Genomic DNA, 20,027 nt, shown 5'->3' with positions numbered 1-20,027 from the left:
CAGAAATTTCAAACAAAGAAAAAGTAAAACATTTAAATTATAAAGAAGGTATTACAGCTAACTGGGTATCTCACTCTACCAGCACCCTTCAATGTCACATATAAGAAACCGCTTCCTGCATTTGATACAAATTGTGAGCCAGAAGAGTTTACGCCACTACAGACCTAGAAAACATGATGCATCGAATTATAACCTGTGCATCATATAACGGCCCAATTCACAAACTGACATACCTGGTGCAAAACATGGAGGAGAGACATTGATACATTGTCGCAAAGAGACACAAGATAAAATGATGCATTTTGTATCAGTTTTGCTCCAAATTTGCCGTGATACATCATCCTCAATGACTATTTTATGTTTCAGTTTTTACATTGATTTATTATTTCTGACGCTGTCCTACCTTTGTTAATTGTACTTTTAAAGAGTGGTGTAATAATTATATCACTTATTGATTTACACTTACACTAACAGCACAATTTTTTTTGAGATTTTACTTCATTTCATACTTTTTGGAGCTTACGCTCCTTGTTAGATACCGAAGACATGTAGCATTCATTTGTCTTTGCAAATTCATATATCTAAGTTGTTTATTATTTTTATTTTTCTTGGTACCACAAGAGGAGCCCCATGTTTAGAAGCTATCAACCTCTGTGTCCATCACAGAGGTCCACTGGTCAAAAATATCAATTCAGTGATTCAAAATATGCGAAACTACCCCAAATTCTGTTGCGGACAATTTTAATGATTTTTTTTTTTTTTTTTAATTCGATTCCTGGTGACATTTTGCAGAATTTTAAGGAGCTGAACATTGTTACAGACATCACAATTTCGCCAATGAATCGCTGCTCGGTCAGAGGTCTTAAGAGATTCGCCAAGAATAAGTCAATGTGCTTTGCTATCCTTTCCCCCATTGTCCAGGGCCTGCATTGTTCTTACCATATTAACTCCCTTGCCATGCTCATTGACTTCGTGCTTGCGGAATCGCCTGCAAACCTCAGAAAAGGCAAATGTCGCATGTTTTGCGACCTCGTGAAAGTGTTGCACATCTCTATCACTGATCAGTGACTTGGTTCTTCCTGATTGGCTCACCAGATTGCACCTGTCTGGTGTACATCTTGACAATTGTTAAGTGCTTCTTTCTCCAAAGTTTTTTTTTCTTCTCAGGAATCAGGAGAACTCCCAGAGTAAAAAAGGGGAGGAGGAGGAGGGGTGCTCCACCTGCTTTAAATCTATCATTAGAAATTTCACATGGACTTTTGAACAATTGGCCATAAACCATTGTTAAGTGATGTTTAAATGTTATATTGAAATGTCTTAAGTTAAGGTGTTAGTTCAAATATTGATATACTCCCTATGTTTTTGGCTTCTTGTTCTTTAGAGCATGCTTTTTGATGTACAAGCACTACATTTTGCCAAATTAAACATGCCCTATGCTATTTCTCATTTTTACATTGCTCTTTCAGTTTTTCCTATACAAAAACTCCTCCCTATGTAACTTTGGTGATGGTATATATAGCAGTCACCTGGAGGTTAGACAACGCTCTTACAAGGTTACAAACATGAAGGTGATCCTGTGTCTTGCTCTCCTTACCTGCCTGATCTTCAGGACCGAAGGGAAAAAGTATAATCGGTGTGAGCTGTACAAGATGTTCAAAAACACTGGGTTGGCTGGATATCATGGACATAGCGCTGCTGACTGTATGTATCATTATAGCTGCATATTATATATGTATTACTTGGAATGTCATTGTATGGTTATATTTTGTGTTCTTATGTACTCACAAACAACGCAAGTGATCATTCTCTCTCGCTAATATTTCCCTCTCTGTATATGTTTTGTAGTTCTTTATTTCTCTGTTTAACAAGCGTCTTTGGTTTACTCATAGATTCTTTGCTTCTTTTATCATTTAACAGGGATATGCGTAGCCAAGCATGAGAGCGACTACACTAGCACAAAAAAAACTAACCATGGTACAAGTCAGGACTATGGAATCTTTCAGATCAACAGCAAACATTGGTGCAAGGATGAGAAGCCTGCAGGGAGTCCAAATGGATGTAAAATGCGTTGTAAAAGTAAGTATTTCTACATTTAAAGTATAGTATTCAACTGCTGACACCACTGACTTAGGCTGCGGCCAGGCAGGGAACGGGCGCGCTGGCACTCCAGCGCTGCGCCCTGCTCGGCTGGGCGATTCGTGCCTGGCTAGGTGCGCGCTCGTTTGGGGGGGCGACCACGACGTCACGGAGCTGGTTCGCCCTCATTGGGCGAACCGCTCACGTGACCCGCTTGCGAGTAGCAAAATCAAATTTGCTTGCTCTAAGCGCCGAGCAGGCGCTCGCTCATGCTGGCCACACACATTGCCGCAATGTGTTTCATCGCAGCCAGCGTGAGCGCGCCCGCCCGCCCGCCCAGCGCCACCCTGGCTGAGGCCTTACTCTGAGTCCTCGAATCGCTCTAGGATGGTCAATTGAACATCTTTAAACCTTCATTCCAACCAAGTTCTATCTTGTCCATAGATCTGTACCTTTGCCCTGTTAAATTATTTGTTCCGGGGATTATGTCAGATAGGTTTTATATACTTCAACATGATAGATTGAGCTAACAAGTAATACAATGCTTGCTACTAAATCGATTGTGTAAAAATAAAATAAAGAGAAATAATAAGGTGAAGATTCCAAGTTTGAAATTAATGTGATATCTTTTGAAAACCGACTGAGTGTGATTGTGGAAGAAAAAAAAAGAAATGTACTAATAATAACACTGACAATGGAAGACAATACCACCACATCTAAAAAGAATATGAATTATTTTATAATAAATATGAAGACAATTCTTATGATATTCATCGAAAATTATTATTTCTAACTAAGGCCTGGGACATAGTAAAGACTTTTGTGCTGCTGCTCGCTGTTGCTTGCTGCCGCTCGCTCTACCAGGAGCTTTTTGCTGTCCTGGCAGAGGAGACAGCAAGCGCGCTTGGGAGGCGGGTATCACTGTGTGTGTGTGTCAGTTGGTAGCTGTCAGTGTGTGTGTGTGTGTGTCACTATGAAGTGGTCTGTGTGTTTGTGTGTCACTGGGGAACGTGTGTGTGTGTGTGTGTGTGTGTGTGAGTGTGTGTGTGTGTGTGTGTGTGTGTGTGTGTGTGTATTATATAATATTTAAAAAATTTAAAAAGACATGTTGTGAGAATAAATTATTTATTAACATTGTGCAACTTTGATAAATATATTCACACACATACATCACACACGCACGCACGCACACACACACACATACACACACACATACACAGACACATACACACACACAACACCACACACACACATATACACACCTCTGTGCTGCCTCTGTCTGGTCTGGTGGCTCTGTAGTTAAAATGCCGGGACGGCTGCAGCCCGATTGGACGGGCAAATTTCAAACTTGCCTGTCTCGGGGAAATTTCTCAGCCTCCGCACGCATCAGCACGCATGCGGAGGGAGAAACTATAGCCGTGCTGATTACAGATGCAGGGGCTTAATGCATCTGTTCAGCGCGGCTCAGCCCGCCTCAGCGACGCTGATTTCACTATGTCCTAGGCCTAAGGTATATTTCTGTAGAGCAACAACTATACATAAGAATTAATACATATAATAAATGTTTCCTCCTAACCTACTTTGGGTTCTAAATTATTGATTATTATTTCATATATTACACTTGAAATCAAAATTCACCTGAAAAAAGATGTAACATTAAAGTCTGTAAAGAAATCTCTTGCTTAATAATATCCAGAGTCTCAAAACTTTGGTGCGGTTGGTGTAGAATCCATCCCTCGGTCCTTCTATACCGGTATATTTTCAATGCCACAGTGCCTGCTACATTTCTCAAGGTTGCTCCAACCCTTAATCCCCCCCAAAAAAACAAAAATTGAAAAAAGTGTAAAAAACACTGTAGTGCATTATCCTTTTAATATATGAAATAATCAAGGAGGGAAGTAACGCTGTTACAAAAATACTTTAATAGCATGTCACCCAAAGCCTCAAAACGCCATTGCAGGCGTAAAATGCCTTGCTCCACCTCTCCAACATCTCCTCTGCAGACAGGGACCGTGAGTACCAGCACTCTCACCGCTGATGGTCTGGCCACGTCCGTTTCAGAGACAACGAGGGAGCTGGGAATGAGAGAGACTCATCCTTGTCCTGGATCCTTTTTTTTATATAAGGAGAAACTCCTCTGGTCCACAGAATCATATATTGATTAATCTTTAATAAATGGAATTAATTTTATTAAACCGTGAGGGGAGACACTACTCATATTAAAAATCCTTAAGGTTTTCTTTCTTGAGTTCAGCTGTGTTACCTCCATTTCTATTCCATTCCTTTAAATTTCACATTATGGTGGGGATTTGACAGAGCCAGTGAGTGAGCCACCTGTCCTAAAGCAAGGATATTCTTGAGGACAGGAGTTGGCTACCTCTGGCCTAGTGACACTATGGAGAGTGAAACTCTTCCTAATGTTTCCTATATGTTCTTGTAGTTGAACTTTTTATTTGGCCGGAGCTAACGCTGAATCACACATACAAAACAGAGCAATAACCCCACAAATAGATTTACGGGAGTAGTCCTAACTCGCTAGGCGCAGGATGCTGCCGAAGCTAGTTTACCCTGGATCCCGCCTCAATAGTCTGTCCCAATTACGAGAGAAGACCGAGAGAAGACCACCCCAGGTCCACGGTACAGTTTTTCTCTAGACACAGACTGCTGTCCATGTCTATAGTTTCCCGACCTCCATTTGGGTCAAGGAGGAATGGCTACCGACCAATCAACATAGTCCATTACTCTGCTGAACCTATCTGAAGTGAGAGGTCACCCAGAATAGACCAATCAGTAAAAGGAGATGGAGCCAGTGTTGGAGGACAGCCCCAAGGGGCAGCGCCTGGGAACATGGTAAATTGGAACTGACCAATGGGAAACACGATGATGGGGTTAAGACATGAATGACAGTTCCCAAGGTCAGTTCCAGACCTCCCAAATGGTTAGACGCCTCGCTGCCATGAAGAAAATAATGTTTTGGCTTTGGAGTGTGTGCTCTCCCAGAAGGAGGATGCATCCCTCCCTAGCTTCTCATTGCCCATAAGCACCTGGCCCACACAAAGGCTTGCACCCAACTCATTGCATGCTTGTTACTCAATGAATAAAAAGAAAATGTGATAAAAGCGCTAATGCTTGGAATATTAGTTAACTTAATACTAAAAGTGATTACAAAAAAACCATAAATATAAAAGGACTAGGCTGCCTGGTAACTATGATGGATACAGGTCACTAACAAAGTACACAGAACAACACAATATACCGGCGCCTAGATAATACACCCCATCCAATCCTAAGGTGATCACTGACCAATTGGTGATATTGTTCTTAGTGTCCATACAATGTCCAAAAAGATCTTGATAGAAGTCTCATTGCTTGTGGGGAGAAGCAAAAAGAAAATTCATAGTGTAACTCTGACATAAAACAGATGGACAAAAACACTGACCACAAACAGCACACAAAACAACATGAAACACAAAATAGCTGAAAAAATAAACTGGTAATCTTTAATGAAATTATAACAGACAAAATCAATGTCTAAAAAAGAAGAACACATGCTGAGGGGATCCCACCTGGAAGATGTGAAATTGGAATCCTACTCACGACAATATGATTATAAACCAGCGTGATATGCAGCTCAGTCTCTCCCTTGGTGCAAGCTCCCGAAGGGGGACTCCTCAAAGTACTTCCAAGCCCCGGACGCCGTCGTCACGTGCACTGACGCTTTGGTTCCAGTCCCGCTGATCTCGTCACATCCAGGTGACATGGCTGGAGCATGCGTCGTCGCTGATAGTCCCAGTGTAGCACTGTAGGCACGGCACTTAGCCGGAGACCTCTCAAAGCTCCACAGATGTTCAATAGTGGAATGAAAGCTGCAGAAAGTCCACACTAGTGTTCTCTATATTTGCAAAGAAACACCCTATGCGTTTCGTGACGCTAGTCACTTTGTCATGGCCAATGCACATGCCATTTTACATCAATTTAATCCATGTTATATTTCATCTCTTTAGATCTTCTGGACGAAAATATCCATGATGACATTGAATGTGCTAAGAAAGTGATAGAAGGCCCCAGTGGCATCTCAGCATGGTAACACAATATATGAGATATCTATCTATCTATCTATCTATCTATCTATCTATCTATCTATCTATCTATCTATATCTATATCTATATATATATATATATATATATATATATATATATATAAAAGTAAAAATCTGCTTGTGGGTTTGTTTGTGCGCGCTCTCATTGGCTGTCATTGGCTGTCAAGCTCTCTCATTGGCTGACTGCAGGGCGGTCCTTGGCTGTCATTGGCTCTCATGGTCTCTGAGTGCAAGGCAGGGTGATGTCATTATATACACACAGAGAGAGGGGAGATACATATATTATATACACACAGAGAGAGGGGAGATACATATATTATATACACACAGAGAGGGGAGATACATATATTATGTACACATAGAGAGAGGGGAGATACATATATTATATACACACAGAGAGAGGGGAGATACATATATTATGTACACATAGAGAGAGGGGAGATACATATCTACTATATATTTCTGGAAGCATTGTATGTATGTTTCACTGTGTTCCCTGTCCCTAGCGGCAATCTCATTGGTCCCTTGGCCCGCCCGCCCCCGCACACCTCTCATTGGCCTCACACAATCACACCACCCCCTTGGCCCGCCCCCCACACCTCTCATTGGGTTGAGGCGGAGTGACGGGCCAAAGGTCCAAAAAAAACAAACACACACACACACCTCTCTCTCTGTCCTCTCCCCCCCCATCACACTCACCTCCCCCCCTCCCCGGTGCTCCACTCCCTTCCGCTCCACTCACCTCCCTCCCGCTCCACTCACCTCACCTCCCTCCCACTGCACTCCCTCTCCACTCACCTCCCTCCACCTCCCTCACGCTCCACTCACCACCCTCCCGCTCCATTCACCTCCCGCTCCACTCACCTCCCTCCCGCTCCACTCCCTCCTGCTCCACTCAACTCCTGCTCCACTCAACTCCCTCCTGCTCCACTCACCTCCCTCCCAGGCACGGGGACAGGCAGTGGGCAGGGCAGCCTGCCGCTGCCACGCGGCACCAAAGATGGCGGCGGACTGAAGGACCCCCTTCCTCCCTCACGGACTAAGTAACATGGCGGCGGCCGGAAGGAGAGGTCCCGCTCCACTCACCTCCCTCCCGCCCCACTCACCTCCCTCCCGCTCCACTCCCTCCCGCTCCACTCACCTCCCTCCCCGGCGCGGGGACAGGCAGTGGGCAGGGCAGCCTGCCGCTGCCACGCGGCACCTAAGATGGCGGTGGACGGAAGGACCCCCTTCCTCCCTCGCGGACTAAGTAACATGGCGGCGGCCGGAAGGAGAGGTGACGTGTGTGTGTGTGTCACTGTGTGTGTGTGACACTGTGTGTGTGTGACACTGTGTGACAATGTGTGTTTGTGTGTTACACTGTGTGTGTGTGTGTGTGTGTGTGTCCACTCTCCTCCCCCTCCTGTCCACTCTCCTCCCCCTCCTGTCCACTCTCCTCCCCCTCCTGTCCACTCTCCTCCCCCTCCTGTCCACTCTCCTCCCCCTCCTGTCCACTCTCCCCCCCTCCTGTCCACTCTCCTCCCTATCCTGTCCACTGTCCCCCCCTCCTGTCCACTGTCCCCCCCATCCTGTCCACTGTCCCCCCCTCCTGTCCACTGCCCCCCCTCCTGTCCACTGTCCCCCCCCTCCTGTCCACTGTCCCCCCCCTCCTGTCCACTGTCCCCCCCCTCCTGTCCACTGTCCCCCCCCTCCTGTCCACTGTCCCCCCCCTCCTGTCCACTGTCCCCCCCCTCCTGTCCACTGTCCCCCCCCTCCTGTCCACTGTCCCCCCCCTCCTGTCCACTGTCCCCCCCCTCCTGTCCACTGTCCCCCCCCTCCTGTCCACTGTCCCCCCCTCCTGTCCACTGTCCCCCCCTCCTGTCCACTGTCCCCCGCCCCCCCCCCCCTCCTCCTGTCCACTGTCCCTCCCCCCACCTTTTCCTAGCGGCAAATTTAACTCACGTGCAATGCCGGGTCTCTCAGCTAGTATTATATACACACAGAGAGTGGGGATATACATATATTATATACACACACAGGGAGAGGGGAGATACAAATATAATAACCACACACAGAGAGGGGAGATACATATATTATATACACAGAGAGGGGAGATACATAAATTATATACACACACAGAGAGAGGGGAGATACCCCGCTGTGAAGGGGTCATGTGACCCTGCTCGCCGCTCCAAAGTCAAACTCTTTTGTCTCGCCAAGCCCCAAGCTTGGGAGAGCGTACGTGCCCGCGCATGAGCGTGCGGGCACAGCGTTAGCGTGGACGGGAGGATTACCATTCACACAGGTAACCGCGCCAAGCTCCAAGCGCAATCAGCTCTAGCGGGGACCGCCCTCAGGGGGGTTTGAGTAAATGCTCTCCAGTCTATGGAAATGCCTTTGTTTATAAAGCTGAAAGACTATTAAAATATAATAAAGAAAACCTTTTGTAAATATATTGGGACCCGCACATTATCACAAGAAATTGTTACTGATTAAATTAGCCAAGCATTCTTCTATGTTTGCGCATTAGGAAGAACATCACAAATAAAAAGCGTAAGCAGGTATTTAAATAGAAATAAAGAACATTGTGATCCACTTAGTCTATATTTACATTCAGTCTCATCCTCTCACCTATATTAACCTCTTTGAAGCCAGAGGGACAAACAAAAGATAGTAGAGAAATTATACATAAATGGGAACCCATAGCACTCAAAAAATGAAAGACTACCACACAAGTGTACGGAAAATGTCTATTTTCAAATAATGTAGTCAATAGATATACAGTACCACAGAAGATACGGAGATACAGTGTCCTATAATGCATCTAAAGAGATTACCCTAAGTGTCTGTCTGGGGTACACTGGACCCAGATGGACAATCAGGGTGATCTCTTAGAAGCAGTTGCAGTGGATGCCTTACCTCAATGGCGTGAGCTTCTGGGATTTAACATTATTTTTCTCCGTGGGTGAACTAGAGGACTCTCACAAGGAGAGTGCCACTGGAAGGTGAGAAAGGCTTGAAGGGCCTCAGTGCCCGAATTGTAGCCTCCCCTGATTGGACAGTTATTTTCCCATTGATTTGGATTCTATGTTTAAATTAATGTATTTATATAACAGTGTTTCCATTGGTGATTTATAGTCTTTGTTTCACCTTTTTGTGTTCCCTGTATACATTTCCCCATGGTTTTGATTTAGAGATTTGAGTGGGGTTAATGGGCCACTGTGCTCTCTGTATCTTACGTGGTATACTGTACCTCTTTACTTGACTACATTATTTGAAAATAGACATTTTGCGTATATACTTGTGCGAGTCTTTCATTTTTGGAGTACTGCGGGTTCCCATTTATGTATCTACAGGTAAAGAACAATTGGAGAGAAGAAGGCGGTGCAGCTGCCTACGTCAGTGAAACAGACCAGGAATCCTCTGGGTCAGCAAAATATACATTTATTGGCACATTTCAACAGCAAAAAACATTTTTTGCTGTTTAAATGTGCCAATAAATACCCAGACGATTCCCAGTCTGTTTCACTGACGTAGGCAGCTGCACCGCCTTCTTCTCTCCATTTGTTCTTTGCCAGCACCTCAGTAGGAGCACGCCGACAGCGCCAGGATCACACACACCAACAGTGAGTTATGCATTGATTTGTTCCGGTTTCTTCTTGCAAAGTGTTCCTCAGTGAGGAGGTTATAGAGGGGCAGCATACCACTGTGTTACAGAGTGTGGCTACGTGGGATTTCATTTACATTGCGTTGTATATATGTCCCAACATTGCATTTGCGCCTGATCTAGTCTGAGTAGCGTCGCTGAGGAAAATGGTGTCCCCATTTCTCCAGAAGTGTATGCACAGGTAGTCCTCGTTATCCAACGTTTCATGTTACAACGAATGGCATATCCAACGCTTTACAATGCAACCCTAAGGGCCGTTTTTCGACGCCGAAATGCGTTATCTGATGCTTACCGCCACTGATTAACATGGGACTCACTTTACAACGGTTTCACTATCCAACGCTACATCCAGAGCGGATTGCATTGGATAACCGAGGGCAGCCTGTATACTTCCGAGAATTAGGGGGGATTCTCTTACCCGCGTGCACCATTTCTAATTAAGTGCGAGTGGTTTATAGTTGTGCTGTCTGATTCCAGAGACTATTATTGACGAGCAATACTTTGCTTGTCCCCTCTGCCAGTGCAGGGCTTAACATGTTTCTATATGAACTATGCATACTGTTAGGAAAGAAGTAGCTGATTATGTCTTTTTCTGCTTCTTCTCCTCAGCTTGTAAAAACAACCGCCGATAACAGGAGTGGCCAACTCCAGTCCTCAAAGGGCACCAACAGGTCAGGTTTTAAGGATATCCCTGCTTCAGCACATTTGGCTCAGGCGTTGACTGAGCCACTGATTGAGCCAACTGTGCTGAAGCAGAGATATCCTTAAAACCTGACCTATTGGTGGCCCCTGAGGAGTGGAGTTGGCCAACCCTGGCTGAAAAACTGCCCATTAGTCAGCTGAAAATCAAAATGTCCTCAGCTTTCAGTCAATGTACTGTATTAGTATTGCAATAATTATCATTTTAACCATAATTCTGTACTCTATGTTTCATTTCTTTTTGCTACTTAGGCCTTCCTGGGAAAAGTATTGCAAAGGAAAGGATTTAAGTAAATATACTAAAGGATGCTGAAGCTGAAAACCTCAACTGAGAAGAACGCAAAGCATTGAAATCGTCTTCATGTGCACAAGCTCGCTCATAGCATACACATAGCATACACACGCTCATTAACTGTACCGCACAGGGCACTGCACTACTGCTACGTAGAATATAACATTTATCTTCAAGCAATATATGCACGGCTAATTTGCATTTACAGCAGCAAAACAGTAATAAAATATATCCTACAACCTAATAAATATGGCATTTTTATACTTTTTCCTCTATTCGAACGAAGCATACAAAATCTTACGTCTCTACTCAGTATGATGTGAAGACATTTCACCAGTGAAAGGAATGAGCTCAGCTCAATTCAAATGAACGAGATAAAAATATTTGCCAGCGTGGGATAGATGAATCACAGCATATTAGGGGGTCATGTTACATGCAAATCTAAGACTGATTTGGCATCACAATTACTGTAAATGACAAAATGAATCACTTTGTTCCAACGCCTCTGAACAAAACATCTGAGCCAACATCAGAGGCTGGGCTTGTGAGATACTTATTGATGGTTAAGTGCATATAACTTATTTACAGATGTTGTGGGCTTCAATGTTCCCTTTGGTGGAATATTGGTATTCACTGTAATGGCAGTTATGCAGGATTAAGCTCTGGTACCCCTTATCAGAGTTTAATTAATCCCCACTTATATGTCCATATGCACACATTTATACAATAGGATGGCAACTTTGGAAAACCAGATGTTTTCATGGTTCTTGTTTGCTTTTCTCTGGATTAATATAACTATAAATATGGCATGAATATCAAGTCAATTCAAATGTAATAAAGGTTGAACTTGATAGTCATATGTCTCTTTTAACCTACAGTAACCTACTATTTTGCTATGTTACTATATATAGTTTATCTTAACATACACCCTTCTTCAATGACACATCCAGTGTGTGAACAGCTTCAATTCTCAAACAAACCTGGCACCTAATATCATCCTTAAATCTTCTAGTTACATGAATTCTCAATATATATTATCATTTATTTGTAAAGCTCCAACATATTCCGCAGTGCAGTACAATGGGGGTCCAGAGTTATGTATATTACATAAACAGAATGACAGCAAATAAGGACAAACTAGTGCACACAGATACAGAAGGAGATGAGGTCGCGAGAGCTTACACTCTAAAGGGAATAAGGCCAATGTGGAAACAAAAGGTAAAGTGGCTGCTCATTGTGGGACGGAGTCTGCCTCACGAAGGTGTGTGGTCCAACCACACATCTGATCCCAATTAGGTTTGGGGTGTGTGGCTGTTAGAGTGTGTTTGTGTGGAGTTTGATCCAGCTGCACAGCAGGTCCTGTTCTGACAAGAAAATGACTTATTCAAGAGATTGATTTGGGTTGTCGATTTCAGCCACGAGTGCGAACATGAATAACGCCAACACCAGTTGTTATTAGTTAATACAATTTATTGGTTACTTAGCTTCGAGAATAAATCAGCATTCTATGGTACGCAGGATATCGCTCACATCAACCGAGCGACCTACTCCCTTCCCCCCCACCCCACATTAGTTATGGTGTATTCCTGGTAGTTGCATATTCCTGTGATCACCGCTAACTCAACCACAATTGAAGGTCTGGCCCATTTCTGTGCTGGACAAACTTATGAGGGAAACATATTCAGGCAGCCAGCCAAGAAAACGGGGGAGCCCAGATACCTTAGTGAGCTTCTCATAACATCTCTTACAGTCTAGCAGTTTTTTTCATCTCTGACTTTGGTTAATTAAAAGTTTTTTCATCTCCGTCTCACGCCTCACAACCCGTTTTTGTAGTGCTCCACTACATGTCCTGCCAACACTGCATGCAAAGACTGCAACATTCACGTGGCAAGGATCCTCTGCTGAACTCCACACAGGGACCCTCATACGTGCCCCTGTCACCTCTACATACAGGGCCTGCCACTCACACTGGCCCCTGCCTCCTCTCTCAGCAGCTGCCAGTCCATGAGTTCTCTCAAGTTATTTCAACTAGCGTTCCCATTCACAAAATGGAGTAGCTAATCCCAGACACAGATGTAGTCCAGTTTGGAGTAGGACAATGTCACAAATTTGAAATGCAAGTTCCCTCAGCAGGTGATCGACCTCTCCATGGACCTTCTTCACAATGGGCCTAACACTATCACAGTGTTCAGGTACACATAACCCAACAGACCCATACAGTTATATGCCCATACAAGGGCTTCCTCCTCCCCCTGGCAGAGCCTAATACATTTCAGTGATAAAGCTCCTTGTCAGGGAAATACCAGGCTAACCTCGGAGTGTCCACAATCTCCTGAACAATGCAGTATCACTGCTTTCACACATTGTAAAAAACAATATACAGTGGGAAGAGTGCAGTTCCATTGCATGCACCCATTTTAACATACATTACAGTATGTAACCCATGTCCCCCCCCCCCTCCAGATGCAGATATCTATCTAGGGTGTAGTGAGGGCTGGCTACATGTACTTGGGTGGTGCGTACCTGCTTGGAACAGGAGGGCCTGAGTCTCCCGCGTTGGTGATGGGGACAACAGGACCAGGCTTCTGGGGTAATCGCCTTCATTCTTTAGCAACGGTGCAGCGCCTCCATTCTCTATAATCCCCAGGGATGTGGGGTGGGACCCTTACAGAGAAAGAACCCTGGTCCCAGGGTGAATGCTCCAGAACTCACACACGCAGTCTTAGGTAAAACAGCAGCAATGTCTTTATTCTTTGGTAACACTTTGAGGTAGTACACAGCTGAACGCTCAACCTTCACAGGGTCATCTCTCTCTCAGCACTCTCAGGCTGACGGTTCTTCCACTGTAGAGAATAGACACACTGCTCTCCAGACTCTGACTCTCCAGCCAGACACTCCACTCCAACCAGTAAGCTTTCAGAACTCCTCAACCAAACTGACAAACCACACACACACAGGACAGCCCACTAAATAGAGTTCAGCCCCTCCCCTCATGATGTCAGCAGGACCTCCCCTCTGTCTAGGCCTGCACAGAGTCAGGGGGCCCCTTCTCTATCACTCCAGGCAGAGCTTGAAGGGGGAAAACCCATGGTCACTACTGGCGCCTGCCCTTACCAGGGCTTACTCCAGTAGGAGAAGGATAAGTAGCCCGTTCTTACTTACAGGGGGCTACACTCTCCCTCTGGTGGAATCCAATGGTCCCCACTTGGACCTACGTTTTGCAGCACCATCCTGCAGCGAACAAACCTGGGAACATGAACACAACATGGCAGTTTATGCATAGACAATACCCAGTGAGGTAACATCTCCGGAACACAGTTACTCCCAATGGGGAGAACCCTAATAATAATGCTTCGGATCAGGCTTCCGTATCCTTCTACCATTATGGTCAGTTATGGTCACATGATATGACTGTACCGACCCAGACTCAGGCCGGTATATAACATTGTGCATGTATATGCCCCGTCCTATACTCCAGATCCTGACCAACTCACTGATCCTTTCCTGATTATGGTAACCTGCTTTACCAAATTTCGTCCGCAAATACTCCTGTACGGCTTCTTGGAGCCAACTATCCCTGTTCTCCTCGATCTCTCGCATTATTGGTTCAGGCACATAAGGGTATTCATACCCATGGGACTGCTTATACCTAGCCACTATGGCTCTGTCTGCTCGGCTCAACTTAGTCAAGGTCTTCCGACCCGCCCTGCTTGGCAGCACCCAAAACTCCGGTTCTACAGGAGCAACATCGTCATATAATATGCTTGGTCCCTTTGGTAGAATGAGTTTCTGCTCTATCTCCCTGTACCGATGCTCTAGTTCATCCGCTACCTCCTGGGGAGTATAGGCACCTACCGCCCACCAATAATCGACTATGTTATTTCTGATGAGGACAAACCAGGTGCGGTCCATGCCTTCATGGTACCCGGTGAACAGGGGTGCCCACCACTTGTCACGGTGCTCATACTCTGTTAAGGGGCTACCGGTATCTACCTCCGACTCCACTTGCGATGAGACACCGGACGTACCCGCCTCTGTAGAGCGCGAGCAATCTATACTCCCTTTGACGTTGAAGTACCTTGTAGGGTTCATCTTGTGAACCACTTCACTTACAGGCCCAGCCTCTGCTGTGGTATGGGACCCACGGGCCCTTCCTCTAGACACGGGAGAAAAAGGTACATGTTTAGGTATACGTATCACAGCATCATATGGTACCTCCCCCTCAGAACCCTCGTCGCTCAATTCCCAATCCCTTACATCTCTGGAATATTTGGGGTACTTGCTCAATTTATCCCTGCTAGGTCCCGGTGACAACACTCATGACGGGGCAGGGGCAGTGGCCGGGGCGATGGGGCTAGGGGCTGGGGCAATGTTCAATTCAGTGTCCAGCAAGCGGGTAATACCGTGACCAGTGGACATCTTCTTGGTAGCTCTCTCCGCCGAGCCCCGTGATCTTCTGGGAGGACCATGGCCTCTCAGAGTGGCCATTGCAGCTGCCATTGCTGCTCTCCGTGGGGAGAACAATGCTCCCGGGCCTCTTTTCCAGTCGGACCCTGAAGTGATGTCATCGTCGGCGCCCGCGGAGTCTCCATCTGCTCCGTGGTCACGCACCGAAAGTGCATCGAGGACCGGAAGGGGCGGTGGTGGATCATTCGGTCCGCGGATGGTCAGGTAGGCCGCATCCCTCTTCTTCTCATCCTCTGCAGGTTCCGTCTTCGCCTGGCAGGGGTAAGGGGGTGGTGGAGTCTCCTTACTGCTCCGCTGCCGGCTGGTGATCTTTGGTTCCTCTGGAGCCGTGTCAGACGCCATCTCCGCCGCACTGGGAGTCACCACGGCCGTGGGACTTCTACGGGCCTCATGCCGCACCAGCGCTCGCCGTCGGAAGGTGTCCGGACTCGTCTGCTCCCTCTCTCCGGTAAGTGGACTGCCATCTTTGTTACAGCTGGGGTGGTTCGCCGGTAGGCGCATCGCCACCGATGGGACGCCGTCATCCTCTCCCGAAGATATTATGATCGGATCCTCCGCAAGGGAGTCACCGGGTTCTTGGGCGGTACCGCCAGTGGGTAGTGGTACAAAACGGGCTCACTCTGGTACCTCCACTGCGGTCGTGCTCTCCTCCGCCGATGGTTCTCTCGGCTCAGTAGCTGGCTGGGCCTTGGTTCCCACCGCCTGGGTGACGCGGGGAACTAGGGCAGCCTCGTCTCTTGTCTCCGCCACCTCCGTTAGTGTTCCCGGAGAGGCACCCCGCGGGGTCTCGATCAATGGCCATGGCTCGTTAGGCCACAGGTAGTACGTGCCACATTTAGGGCATCGTGCTTTCGTGCTTGGGACCGGTCCGGGTGTCCCGCAGTGGACGCACAGGCACCGGAGGTACTCGTGGTCCTCAATCTCCACTACCAGTAAGCCGCCCGGAAGCTGGTAAATCGTGGTGCTCAGTTCTGACATAGTTCAGGGGTGGAACAGTTCAATGTTTCAGCTACTTGCTCTTCTAATGTCAGACAGAAGTGAAGCTCCTCGCTCTCACTTCCTGTCCCTCCCTTCGCTGGGGAAGACTCCTCTGATTGACTCTCCTTGTGCCACCTCCCTCTGGTGGAAACAAGAGGAGGGGCACTCCTTCTCTCAGTGTGATGTGGCCTTGTCAGTTGGCCAGTCACAGCACAGGTGGGTGGGCTTTCGGCTTTCGCGCCGCTCCGCTCCTTTTCCAGGGAATCTGGGTTTGGCGCCAAACCCCTGCACATTTCCCTCCACATTTCTCTAACAGTCTCTTTGCATCATTCACGTGCGCGCTCCAGGATTGGCGGGAGTCGCCATTTTTGTTCTTTCTTGCTCCGCGGAGCACATGTAGTGACGGCCGCCATCTTTAATGAGCCCTCCAACTGTATGACTCCACTATTCTCAGTGTCTAGTGCAAACCTCGTTCCTAGACACTGACTATGCTCCACTTGCCCACTGAACACTCTCTGCATGCTTTCTCTGACTGTTGCCTACTAGTATGATGTGGCATACCCCAGGCTAGGCAGAACTCCTTCTCTGTGCACCGCACTCGCTGACGGTTCCTACAAGTGCTCTGTGGTGTGTTTTATGTGGGTGCTGGCTAGTGTACCGGGCATCTCCCTAAGTACGGGCATCTCCTACTTTTGGCCACTCATAGTGTGGGCCCTGGGCCATGGTCCCTGGACTAGTTAACAGGCTAACCCCCCCAGTTGCCTCACACTATCTGCCTCAAGGGACTAGGACAGCAATAGCCATACACCCATCTTACATCACCCATCTAGGGCACCCAGGGCGTACTGTGCGGGAGTCCACGCTCCCCTGACTACCCCTGGTATGATATGCCCTACCCTCCATAGCACTTGCACGGAAGGTGCACTTCACTCCTCCCATTCTGCTGCGCTGAAAGCCGGACCTGTTTGGGATCTCAGCAGCTCGCCTCCAAATGTAACCCATGTCCCCTCCCCCCCCAGATGCAGATGTCTATCTAGGGTGTAGTGAGGGCTGGCTACATGTACTCGGGTGGTGCGTACCTGCTTGGAACAGGAGGGCCTGAGTCTCCTGCGTTGGTGGAGGGGAACACAGGACCAGGCTTCTGGGGTAATCACCTTCATTCTTTCGCAACGGTGCAGCGCCTCCATTCTCTATAATCCCCAGGGATGTGGGGTGGGACCCTTACAGAGAAAGAACCCTGGTCCCAGGGTGAATGCTCCAGAACTCACACGCAGTCTTAGGTAAAACAGCAGCAATGTCTTTATTCTTTGGTAACACTTTGAGGTAGTACACAGCAGTTCATACACTTCAGCAGTGCTCCCAATTGTAATCCCTCCTTCTCTCCTCTCCCAGACTGTATCCCTGCAGGATTGTCTGGATCGGGCCTCAATACCCCTGCCTCCACTCCACAGGGTAGGCCCTAGGAGTGAGGCTAGATATCCTTCCCCTCACCCCCTAACCAGGGTGAGGGGCATTGGTCCACCTCTATAGTCCTGTCCGCTCTACTCAGAGGGGCTCTGAGGTCTCTTCCAAGCACGTTCTCACTCTACTGTACATGTGGTCTCTCAGTTCATTCATAGCTCTGCTGGGCCCTACTGCGCTTCAGACCAGCATGGCACTCCTAGCTCGCAGGATATCACTCCACAGACTGACAGGTTGAACGCTCAACCTTCACAGGGTCATCTCTCTCTCAGCACTCTCAGGCTGACGGTTCTTCCACTGTAGAGAACAGACACACTGCTCTCCAGACTCTGACTCTCCAGCCAGACACTCCACTCCAACCAGGAAGCTTTCAGAACTCCTCAACCAAACTGACAAACCACACACACAGGACAGCCCACCAAATAGAGTTCAGCCCCGCCCCTCATGATGTCAGCAGGACCTCCCCTCTGTCTAGGCCTGCACAGAGTCAGGGGGCCCCTCCTCTATCACTCCAGACAGGGCTTGAAGGGGGAAAACCCATGGTCACTACTGGTGCCTGCCCTTACCAGGGCTTACTCCAGTAGGAGAAGGATAAGTAGCCCGTTCTTACTTACAGGGGGCTACACTACATTGAACTACACAGAAATACATGGGCAAACCACTGAGACCCAACATTAACTCTAGGGTTACCCACAGTAACTCTGACAAGAACGGATAGCTCTGAGAATGAAAGTGTCTCTGACCTGGCCCCCTATGTCCATGGAGGTGGTACTACAGCCCCACATGTGATTTGCATATAACATGGTATCCCTTTGTTTCTCACTGAAGTTAACGGAAATGTTATAAATGCAGAATTAGTCATAAGATGTTACAAAAAGAATCTCTGAATAAACGGAAAGGGAAAGAAGAATGGGTCCTGCTCAGCTGAAAATTTAAACTTGCTGGAGTGGTGCTATCAGGGATAAGGTAAGGTTTGTGTACAAGGAAGAAAAGATCCCCTAAGATGCACTCTACTCCACTAATATTGTAGAATAAATAAATTTTATTATAATTTACATAGAAGACAAATTCAGATTAAAACCTATTACTAGCGTGAATGTTTGCAGCTATGTCCTGAGTCAACTACTCAATGGCAAATAATGTCTGTATGATATACAAAAGTTAACAAGACACAAAACCCCAGCAATCTCTTTTTGGGAACCCCTGAGCCCCCACAAAATATATATATGTATATATGTGTCAAAATGGAGTGCTATTGAGCGTGGCATATGTATACAACAGACGACAGAGAAGCCCAATGCTACATCCAACATGACAAAAATACACAGTAAAATACTTATATATTCTCTTGAAAAAGGGTAATTTAGTTTAACCCTTTGGCCAAAGCGTTGTAAGCTTGTGAGCCACGACAAGGCAGACCCTGATCGCAAGCCCTAACACTACCAGATAAAATACTAATATACCTCTATTAGGATTAAAATTCTCATTTACCTCTATTAGGAGGGAGAAGACCACATTGGATCTATATCCAATAGAATGAAAGGACCTACTAACTTGGGAAGTGGGGAGGGGCGGGCTTAAAACCTGGGAAGGAGGAGCCACTAACCTCCAACAGCTGAAACAGCTGAGAATGGGTTAACAAAACACAGAACCCCAGCAAGCTCTTTTTGGGAACCCCTGAGCCCCCACTATATATATATATATATATATATATATATATATATATATATATATATATATATATATATATATATATACACTGCAGCTTATGTCTGTGTCTATAGCTAGTTTAATAGATGTGTGCCACTTGACAGGAACCCACTAGTGTGAGAGGGAGACCCCGCACCATACTCTAAGCTATTAGACTTACCTCTGGAGACTCGAGAGCTAGTCAGCACAGCCAAGGCTTCAGACTACACTGACACACAGTGGTTGCAGTTTCATCTAACCGGGCTGTCCATGTACCGAAGTTTGTATCCACTCTGCAGTTCATAGGCAGCTTTAAAAAGATGTGGGCTGTTTGAAAGGAACCCACTAGCTAGAGAGCTGTACTCTTTGCCACATAGACTACCCTACTAATCTTATACAGATACTGGGAGGGACAGTCAGTGCAGCCAACAATGTATGACTGCATTGATACATAGTGGCTACATTGTTTCACTTACCCTGGGTGGTTTCACTTGGCAGATAGTTTATGATGTGGGCTACCTTACAGAAACCCACTAGCCAGAAGATGGGAGTACACACCTAATCTCATGTGAATAAACTCACCTTTAGGGGGTAAGTCAGGGCAATTTATACTGTGTGA

The 20,027-nt window shown here is 46.7% G+C and overlaps 1 protein-coding gene across 1 annotated transcript; it reads left to right on the top strand.

The window, feature by feature from the left end:
• The first annotated feature begins 1,562 nt into the window (after positions 1-1,562).
• LOC142498881 (lysozyme C-like) lies at positions 1,563-11,008 on the top strand. The gene is made up of 4 exons (XM_075607503.1): positions 1,563-1,701; positions 1,918-2,076; positions 6,081-6,159; positions 10,774-11,008. Exons 1-4 carry the CDS (start codon positions 1,563-1,565, stop codon positions 10,832-10,834), a joined length of 438 nt encoding a protein of 145 aa, XP_075463618.1. The 3' UTR covers positions 10,835-11,008.
• Positions 11,009-20,027: the final 9,019 nt, after the last annotated feature.

Source organism: Ascaphus truei, chromosome 7 (assembly GCF_040206685.1).
Source record: "Ascaphus truei isolate aAscTru1 chromosome 7, aAscTru1.hap1, whole genome shotgun sequence".
Classification (NCBI taxonomy): Eukaryota; Metazoa; Chordata; class Amphibia; order Anura; family Ascaphidae; genus Ascaphus; species Ascaphus truei.
Note: the sequence above shows the minus strand (reverse complement) of the source record. Positions and strands in the feature narration are given on the sequence as shown.

Bases quoted from the DNA above. Each gene is read 5' to 3' on its own strand.
- LOC142498881 (XM_075607503.1), top strand. From the start codon at position 1,563: ATGAAGGTGATCCTGTGTCTTGCTCTCCTTACCTGCCTGATCTTCAGG. The intron at 1,702-1,917 runs GTATGTATCATT...ATCATTTAACAG, and splicing joins TGGACATAGCGCTGCTGACT to GGATATGCGTAGCCAAGCAT. The intron at 2,077-6,080 runs GTAAGTATTTCT...TCATCTCTTTAG, and splicing joins ATGTAAAATGCGTTGTAAAA to ATCTTCTGGACGAAAATATC.